At 40.5% G+C, this 10447-nt stretch overlaps 1 protein-coding gene across 1 annotated transcript; it reads right to left on the reverse strand.

The window, feature by feature from the left end:
• Nucleotides 1–946: 946 nt before the first annotated feature.
• On the reverse strand, nt 947–9947 carry racgap1 (Rac GTPase activating protein 1). The gene is made up of 17 exons (XM_077615546.1): nt 9800–9947; nt 9147–9253; nt 8169–8371; nt 7945–8087; nt 6603–6672; nt 6485–6538; nt 6281–6349; nt 6059–6176; nt 5519–5661; nt 5273–5437; nt 4125–4220; nt 3535–3733; nt 3330–3435; nt 3111–3243; nt 1889–2012; nt 1719–1818; nt 947–1648 (listed from the first exon to the last, which is right to left on the reverse strand). Exons 2-17 carry the CDS (start codon nt 9229–9231, stop codon nt 1576–1578), a joined length of 1881 nt encoding a protein of 626 aa, XP_077471672.1. The 5' UTR covers nt 9232–9253; nt 9800–9947; the 3' UTR covers nt 947–1575.
• Between the last annotated feature and the right edge of the window lie 500 nt (nt 9948–10447).

The raw sequence follows: 10447 nt of genomic DNA on the forward strand, positions 1-10447 counted from the left end.
CATTCACATTCTTGAGGGGGGTGCAGTTCAATGTTTTTTAATCAGCAATATTTCACGTCCTACACAAGGAGAGTGAAGTTTCATCTGGGCCGCCGAGGTTAACGGAGAAACCCTAAAATCCGGTTAATGAATGATAAAGCCTGGGTTAATGCGACTGGTGGTTAACGAGACTTTCCTGCAGGCTGGGTACGTTCCTCTTCAAGCGGATCTTCAAGGAGCCCAGGGATCCAAGGTTAGACCGTGTCCTGCGGAGCCCACGGACCTTTTTGGTCTACTACAAGGTACTTTATGCTTGATGCCTTGAAAAACTCACGAGGTTCAAACGTTTGCGTACAAAAATGCAGGAATAGCTTGCAATCTTCTAAACAATGTTCAAACAACATATCTAAAGTGGCTATCAAAATGTCAAACAATCATTGTCTTAAGCTATGTGTCAAAGTGGCGGCCCGGGGGCCAAATCTGGCCCGCCACATCATTTTGTGTGGCCCAGGAAAGTAAATCATGAGTGCTGACTTTCTGTTTTAGGATCAAATTAAAATGAAGAGTATAGATGTATATTAAATTTTCTGATTTCACCTTTTAAATCAATAATTGTAATTTTTTAATCCATTTTTTTCTGTGTTTTTAGTTCAAAAATCATTTTGTAAAATCTAAAAATATATTTAAAAAAAGCTAAAACAAACATTGTTTTAGATCTATAAAAAACTGAATATTCAGGACTTTTAATCCATTTATAAAAAAAATCTAAATATTATATCTAAAATGGTCCGGCCCACATGAAATCGAGTTGACGTTAACGTGGCCCGCGAACCAAACCCGAGTCTGACACCCTTGTCTTAAGCTCTTATCCTCAACGGTCAACCACTCTCCACAAGTTCACACTTGACTTTACCTCAGACCGTAAAGTAAAAATTTTAGAGGGAAACACATTGAGAGCACTAAGCATGAACATGTATATTTTAATGAAGTGGAAAAAGTGTACAAAAACACTGAACTGCAGTTACTCTAAAACAGGAAGGTGTGCCTTCAATAATGAAATGTCTAAACATACTCTTCAACTTCTGAGTGACACATGAGTTGAAAAGGGGCCTACAGGAATGACAAAATGGAGCAATAAAATCACAAACTAGCTCTATTAAGAACATTTGGACAATACAATTACAGTATGTCGAACTAACATAAGAGCTTTAACAAACATTCTGCCTTTACAAATATGGACCATCTTAACTCACCTGTCTTTGATAGAAATAGGCATTTTGGTTATCACAGTTCCAAAAGTTGCAAATAACAACTGAACCCTCTTTTTATTGGGGTCAGAATGTGTGATATAGCTCTTGCAATTCTATTTAAATTACCAGGGCAGGTTACTATGGGTTGCTTTTCATACTTTAAACAAGCACATCAATTAAACGCGAGCAGAATACTGGCACTCAGTCTTATAAAAAGAAAAAAACCCAAAACTAACAACAAAAAATGTGATTTTTCAAACAGATAAAACAACTAATGTATATCTCCTGATGTGAGACTTCAAAAACAAACAATAAGTGTTGCATGGGTGACCTAAATTGTTGTGGATTATTTCAGGAGTGGAGACTGAAAGAATCTCCCTTGAGGAAGTGCAGCTGCAGACTTGCTCTTGCTCCCAAATCTAGGGGGGAAACAAATAAAAGGGGTCAACTTGAGATGTCAAAGTCAGCAGCAGGCCAGAAACTCCTTACCTGGGTGTCAGCGAGGATTTGAATCTCTGCGACAGAGAGCTGGAGGACGGCGTTTTATTCAATTGCTGCTCCGGAGTCGTCAGGGGACCGAGCATGGACACTGGGGGACGGAAACAACATTGAACGGTGCTCCTTAAGACGGAAATGCAACTTTCCTGATAATTGCTCACCACTTTCAGGAGTGTAGCAGTTGGAGTTCTGGATAATCAGGTGATCCGAGCGGAGGATGGGATTTTCCGACTTCACGTACTGGGCCCAGTAACTCGCCGGCAGGTCCAGCAGACGCACCACCACCTGAGCAGAGAGTGCCGAGTACAACGGTGAGAAATGGTGGGCTTCACTTGTTCTAATGCTAAATAGAGTTAACTTCTGATTTTAAAATGTTCCATGCACAAAATGAACGTCTAGTCTGGCTAAAGTGTGTCATCTATGCAGTTTTGATTTCATTGCAACCATTCTGGTAATTCTAATTACCGTATTTTTCCGCACTATAATGTGCAAATACAGTGGTACCTCGTGGTACGACTAAAATTTCGATCGAATAATTCGCTCGCGATACGATTAAAATTTCGAGATGCGACCAAGCCAGGTGGCCATGACATGAGAGGCTGTTTATCATTGTAGCGCACTTGTAGCGTCTTTTTTGCCGCATCTCTTTCGTGTATAACTACTATATCTACGAGGACTGAACGACTTATTCAGACTAGTTTCAACCAGGAAACGCACAACGCGCATGCGCGGGCAAAAAGAGGGCTTTCTGGGTAATGAAGTATACTCGTGCACACAACACCAATAGCCAATGGCACCCTTTCTCAGAATAAAACTTCATTACCCACAATCAATACGTGGGTAGGCTATTGCATTTCCTGTTTTCGCCCTAGCCTGTTAGCTCCCGTTGGCGGAGCGATTGCTAATTCAAGACTAATAGTCTCGTTGGCAAGTGGTCGTGTGTTATCCTATTGTGAGGACATTTGCGTGCATCATTTTCGGAATATTTTGAAGGGAATACGTACAACAGCAAACAGGCAATCGATAGCGAACGTGAGGGTGGAGGCGTGGCAAACAACTAACCCGAAGAGAACGAAGGTAAAACAAATTAAAATTCAGTTTTGTGTAAAGTTACATTTAACGTATGTTCTAGTGTGTCTGTATATATTAATCCAAGTTAATTTAAATTTGTTTGTTCAGTTAAGAGTGCGTTGTCGTGGAAAGTCCCCCGGAGACATTCTGGGCAATTCATTGGATATTGTCATGCAAAAACAGATGAAACAAGATAATGGTTAGGAAAAAAAAAACATTAGTGCCACTTTAAGACTAATTGCAACCAATCACGATGTGCTTTCTTTATCGTACCAGCACATGACTTTTCTTCTTCTAAGAGAGCCACGTTACCTTTGGTTGCCGTTTGGTATCCTGCAGAATGGTCATGGGATCCGGGTTAGGAACGGCATGACCCACGATGGTGGGGCCAAAGATTCGAGCCAGGTTACCGGCATCCATCTTTGTGTCTAAACTCTCAGCCACTCTGAAAAAATAAAGTCACAGAGTGGACATCGTTCATAAAAGACAACAGAACGACATCCAAATGTCAGGCAGATGAAAAATGCTGACCTCTGAAGATGCAGGATCAAGAAGGCCAGGGTATCTCTGTTAGCATGTGGCAGGAGACCCACAGTTTGGTACATTAGGGCCACGCTGTCGTCATCATCTGTAACCTCTGTGGGAGGGGGGCAAGACAGACACGTTCAAATCAAACATGTTATTATAGCCGCTGAAATTGTACAAATGTAGAGGTCACTAATTTTGTTCTATTTACCGGCGGCTTCCATGAATTGACGATTGAGGCGGAAAGTGAGCAGAGGTTCCTTCAGATTACGCAGAAACTGCTTGAGTAAGCCAGTGATGGCGTGAATGTCCTCCACTTTGCTCAACACGGGAACAGTTTTGCAACGGAGAAACTTCTCCTTTAGATCCTTGACTGTGCGATCAGCACCCGACAGTCGGTACAGTCCAGCCTGGGAGAGTGAAAAAAAACATTTTTTTGTTCCCAGGATTAAAGCAGCAAGGCAAATTGAAAACAAGAGTATTGTAGTCAATAGATGTGGGTGGACGAGAGCAAGATTACCATATTTTCCACACTACAAGGCGCAACTAAAAGAATTATTTTTAGAAACCGACAGTGCGCCTTCTACATGTGTCAATATTGGTGACTCATTGTATGAAATTCCCCTTAGCACAGCCACTACTACTACCACCACTACGACTATTACTACTACTATCACCACTACTACTAGTGCATCTTCCAACCCTGTACGCCTTAGATGTATATGAAACAAATTTCAAGATATGCCATTCATTGAAAGGGGCACCCTGATAGTGCAGAAAAGAAGAAGAACCCCCCCATACCTCTTTCAGTCCTCGCTGTTCAATCTCACCGATGCAGTGGACAACAAGAAGGGGGATCTTTGGTGGAATATCTGGGACATAGTCTGTGAGCGCACCCTGGACAAAAGCAAGACTTTTCAACCAATACTCGATACTCCGTGTTAGATTTAACCAGTGACCAATACAGATGCTCCCCTACTTACGAACGAGTTAGGTTCCGAGCGATTGTTCATAAGTTGAATTTGTTTGTAAGTTGATTCAGGGCTATATTTTGTATTACAATTTATGTTTAAGGCCTATATAAGTATATTGAAGGTTTATAGAAGTACATTTGTATGTTTAAGGCTTGTATAAGTAACACATTGGTTTGTACTAAAAACATTTAATAAAATGGAGAGAATATGTACAGTACTGTATAGAGAGAGAGATTTATGTAGTATTAGAAACTGGCCGAAAGAAGCGATCTAACGATGATTGCACAGTTTTCTTCTTTTTTTCATCATAAATGATGCGGTAGCACTGTATGGCATCATTCAATTGGTTTGCAAACTTTGTGGAACGTTCAATATTTGGGTCCTGCTGCTCGATCTTTCTGTTTATAAATGGTACTGACGGTCGAACGATTCAAGTTGTATGCCCGTGCAACGCTCACCACTCTCACGTGCATCAAGCTTTGTTATTATTGCCACTCGTTTCAAATGAAATGGCTTGCCTCTTCCTTGCACCTCCCTCACTAGAAGCCTTTCGCTTTTCACCAACCATATTGAATAATGGCTGCACGAGATATTTCATGATAAAAATGAAAAAGGTTCTTTGCGCACTGGAGATACGTCACACACTTACGCAACTTACGCACTGCAACGAACTGGGCGGAGGAAGGTGGATGCTGGGTGAGCTGAGCGTTCACAGCGCCAGGCGTCGGTATTAGCGGCGGAAAGAAGCACTACTCGGAAAAAGGCGCGTAATACAAAATCGAACTTACGAACATTTTTCGACATAAACGCAATTTGCAGACATGTTCGTATGTACCGTTGTTCGTAAGTCGAACGTTCGTAAGTCGAACGTTCGTAAGTAGGGGAGCGTCTGTATATAGCTGCTATGGTTCGACCCACAAGAAATTGAAGTGCCATGGGTGGGGGGAAAATAAATAAATAAAAGATGTGCCTCACCTCCCCATTTTTAACAGGTGTACTTCCAAGGTTGGGGATGCATGGTAGAGGGCATCGGTCGCGACACTCGGGGTGAGAAACCACTCGGCAGTCGCAGCACCTCAATGCAATCTTGCCAAACTTGATCCTCTTCCCGCAAGGCACGCAGGTCTCGGGTTTGATGACCTTCAAAAGTCAAATGACACAACCACGATTACAAAAGTAGGAGAAATACAGTAATTGTTTGACGTAGCCGAGTAATCTTACCGTTTTGGAGACAAACTCATGCTGACGGACACTTCTGGTTTGCTGCGGAGTGCTTGGCTCAGTAGTTTTCTCGGGCACTGGATCGACGGGCTGCTTGAAAACATCCTCTGACGTGATGGATTCCGAGTCCCACTCCATTTGAGCTATGACATAGAAATGTGATCAGTACCCAATGATATATACTGCAGTAATAAAATCACCCCAATAAGTGTAAAAACCGGCGGCGCAGAGGCCAGTTGTGGTTGCCCCGCAGAAGTAAATTGTGTCGTATTCATGTGGACAAAATTCATATAAACATTAGAAATGTATAGCATACATTTACTTTTTCCCCATTTGGAAAAATAAAGAAATATACATTATTTAAAAAAAAAAAAACACCACAAAACTCAATAAAAAAAAAAAAGATTTATACCTGTAATACCTGTAACAAACTATATAACCATTATGTAAATTTGGGCGTAGGCCAGGAGTTGGTGAAATATGGCAATATTTATAGATTTCTATAGGCCAGCCATAGTGTAACTGTCGTTGTATACCTACCAGTCCTTCTCTTGCTTCGAGTCCAATACGGAATGGTCTCAATGATAGAAACGGCCTCGACGGGTCCGCCGTCAGCTGGAACAGTCACGGTGGTGGTGGTCACCAGGCTTTCGTTGGCCTGTCAGCCAAACCAGACCAATTCCATTAATTCCATTCAAATTGAGGCAAAATTTTATGATCGTGCCAGCATTAATTTAAAAAATATATATATATTTTGCTTACCCGTTCCTGCATAATGCCTGTTGATCGAGTTCTTTTGGAAGGCCCATCCACATGAAGTTTAGATGAGCGCTGAAATACATGAATATTGCATGTTGGATTATTACATTCATTCTTCTAATAATGGCCCGCTTATCCTCACAGGGGTGCTTGAGCCTTTCCCAGGTAGCTCTGGGCAAACAAGAGTAATATTTTAGATAGACGTACCCGCTTTTGTCGCTTTCTGAGTCGGACTGGCCTCACAGTTGTCGAGTCCCAGTCCTATTACAGGTAAATTATACGTGAATCGATAGCAAAAAGGTGAGGTGCAAAGCGAGTCACTTACGAGAGAGTCATCGGTTTTGTCGTAGCTGATGTCTGACAAGATGGATGCAGACTCGTCTATGGTGGTCAGTCTAGACAAAGTGAGAAAATGATTTGGGTTAAAAAAAAGCAAATCCTCAACATTCCGGGAACTGCGCTACTTTCGGTGTCGGAAAAATTGCCAATTTGGGGAAAAAGAACAGATCGCTATGCAATTTTTATTTCAAGCCAATAGATGTCAATGTTGTTTAAAATAACACATGCTCAACAAGTGCATTTTTTTATTGCACGAGAGAAAGCTCTTTATTTAGATAGGTACCTTGGATTCACATATTTTACGGCTACTTCAAATAAACTGTGGCCTTATTTTATGGACCGAATTATCAAACAATGAACGCGCTGAAGTGCGCCAGATTATTAGGCGCATGAGTTCATTAGTGTAGTGCATTTGTCATTTATTCTTTATCTTTTAACATTGTCAATGTTGTTTTATTTATAAATGTATTGTTCTTTATGGGTTTGATAAATACGTAATGCATGTCTTGAGTAATTTACTGCTTCAGTTATAGCTCCGAAAAAAATTGGTATGAGTTCCTTAAGCAGGACAATAATTGAAAAGGCGCACCGCCAATTTTGGGGAAGAATATTGCATTTTAAAAAGGGCACTATATACCCCCAAAAATGCAGATAGGCGATAATTTTTCTGAAAACATTTGATGAATTTTTGGCACTCATGAAAAATTTAAAAACATTACTATTACTTGGTTAATTAATGAAGATGGTGGTGATCAGGGTATTTAACAAAATAAATGAGAAATACTTAGCATACAAAGAAATTGAAAGTAAATAAACAAAAAGCAATTGCAAGTCTTTCACCTTATAAGAAGATTGTATCAAAAAGTGACCTTTTGTAACAAACGCCAATTTAAAACCTCCAGACTACTGAAGGACTGTGTGCTACCTTCAGTCTTAGTCTGCAGAAGGTCTCCACCTTGTGGACTTCCTGTGTGTGGCTCCAGTTTTTTTACCTAGGTCTACAATGTCTTGTGTGTCTTGTGTCTGACTTTTTGTGACAAACGCCAATTTAAAACCTCCAGACTACTGAGGGACTGTGCGCTACCTCAGTCTCAGTCTGCAGAAGGTCCCCACCTTGTGGACTTCCTGTGTGGGGCTCCAGTTTTTTTTACCTAGGTCTACAATGTCTTGTGTGTCTTGTGTCTGTCTTGCTACTGCAACCAAGAAATTTCCCTAATCTAATCTGTGAGCAAACTGCAGCTCAATCTATCTCAGCTCCAGGCTTTAAGACGTTTTGGCGTGCAAACAAACGGCAAAAGCTTTTTGACCGTGTGCTCCATTTGGGTCACCTTCGGCTGGTATTGAGAGTGGCCGGCGCCTGGGCGTTGGTGTTGAGGAAAGCCAGAGCCGAGCGCTGCTCCGCGCTCAGCTGGATGCTGTTGGAGGAGCCCTCACTTATGAGAAGATCCCTGATCAGCTGGATTTGACGGTCCTGCAGAAAAGACAGATTGTGAGAGGATTAGAATGAATAGACAACGGTAGTAGAAATGGGGAAAAAATGTTGGGTGCGAACCAGGTTTTCGCAGTCAGACTCCGCCTTCTGCCTGCGCCGGATCTCTATATCCACTTGATTGCGGGCGTGCTTGAGTTTGACCTCCAAGGAACCCCTTTCAGTCTCAGTTTTGGTGAGAACTTCCTTGCAGGATTCCAGATTATCCTGCGCTAACAGCCATTTGCGCCGGCAGTCTTCAAAGTTTTGAGCCATGCGAATGAAGCCTAGCAAAGAGACGTGCAGTCGTTGGGACTTCAAAGAGATATCCTTTGATCCTAAATACCTTTGTCATTTTCCCCCTTTTATTCAGGTTTTGCTTTGCGTTGTTTTTAACCATAGTTTTTTTTTAATTACATGACAGCATTTTGCCATTAACATCCCCTGGCAGTCGCAATCAGTGTTTGTTGTTGTGGATCAGCGGACCTTTGTTTGATTTTATTAAACATATCACACAAAAAGAATAATTTAGAGCAGTTTGTAAATAAAAAAGATACATGAAATGGCCATCATTTAATTCCCCTCTCACATATCCTATCTATTCATCCATCCGAAACATAGGCTTTTTTGTATTAGATAATACAAACACCCTCATTTTAAACCACTTCTAAATACACTATTAGGGCAAATAGGTTTTGGTGTGCTTTGTACATTTATACCGTGTTTTGAGTTCATCCTATTCATAATGTTTTAGAGCATCTAATTGGATGTACAGTGGATTCTCATAGACACGAGTGTAAACTTCATTTGTGCTTCCCACACTTTATTCCTTTAGTGCTTAAACCGAAAAACAAGATTTTGAGCAAGTTCAATTTCACCCAAAACATTCTTCAAAAAGTTTAAAAATGACAGTTTTAAAGCTAAATTGTGAAAGAGCATTCGTTTTCATTTGTTTTAAATCCAATTATCAAGACGCAAAAAAACTTGCCATAATGCTTACTAAAATGGAATAACATTGTTGTAAACGCAGCCATAGTGAAGTTCAAGGAAAGTACAACTCACTGGGTTCCACACCCTCGTTGAGAAGTTCAACTTGGGACCGCATCTTCTCATATAAACTCTGGAGGTTCAGCACGGCAGTCTCCATGGTGTTTTTTTTTTGGTCAAACCTGAAAAAGAGTGGCAAGAGTGATGTTCCACAGATAGATTTCTCTTTCACAGGTCAAACAAAACCCAGACAAGTAGATTTTTTTAAAATATGGTGCTCGTTGGCCATTTTGGCCCGCGGGCCCTATGTTGATGTCACCCATTTTTGTTTCGATCTTGTCCTTGTGAGCTCCTTTCATCCTTTTGATGTTTTTTAATGACTTTTAAGAATTGAAATAAGTCAAGCATTGGGCAGGTAGATTTTGAAATTTTCCACAAACTCTTCTTTAATTCGAGTTTCATCTTTTAAGCCGTACTATATCAAGAATGATCTACGTGATTAGAAAAGCCGAAATTTAAAAATCAAACCGAAAAATCGCTTAAATAGTCAGCAGTATAACAAAAATGTAGAATGTGCATTTTGTGACCATAACTGTAATTTGAGTAAATCGGTGTTTCGGCAACATTCGGTAAAGATAGCGACGGTTCCGTTAATAAACTTGCGGGTCAAAGATGAGCGGCTCGAAGCTACCCATCTTCCAGAAAAAAAACGATTAATGCTTACTTACCTACTGGTTTTAAGTAGGTTTAATTGTCCGACAGCTAAATTGAATCCCAATAGTGCAGTGTCCTTCTTTTTTTAACAAGTGACCACCTCGCAGTTCCGTCTTTTCCGCAACGGGCGCGTGTATATTTAAAATTTCCTTACAGCCAATCAGCAGCGGCGGCTACTGTTACGGTGCAACTTACGCTTCCGGTTAAATCCTTCAAATTTAGAGCAGTATTCAAAAGATCCTTTCATTACCTGTTGAAAAAAAACACGAATCCCGTTTGTTTTAGAGGAATGGTTGACAGTTTTTTTGTAAGGCCATATTAGGAAAATTACACAAAATGAACCATAAATAAATTATGTATTTTACGTTTAGATTGAAATAACACTGCATCTACTCCCCCAATTGAATCCACTTGATCGATATATAAATGTAAGATATACTGTTTTGTTAAAAAGAATGGCTTTTATGATACTGGCAGAAATGTTTTCAACTATCATAAAATTGCTTATTTTTTATTGTTGTTTTCGCTCAGTGGTGTTCAAACTACGGCCTGGGGACAAACTGTGGCCAATATTTTCCTTTATTTCAAGTCAAGTTAGTAGCCTTTATACACGTAAATCTTCCATTGATTTTTTCTTACCACTCAGCATTTGGGATTTTCAT

The sequence above is a fragment of the Stigmatopora argus genome, chromosome 1, assembly GCF_051989625.1.
Source record: "Stigmatopora argus isolate UIUO_Sarg chromosome 1, RoL_Sarg_1.0, whole genome shotgun sequence".
NCBI lineage: Eukaryota > Metazoa > Chordata > Actinopteri > Syngnathiformes > Syngnathidae > Stigmatopora > Stigmatopora argus.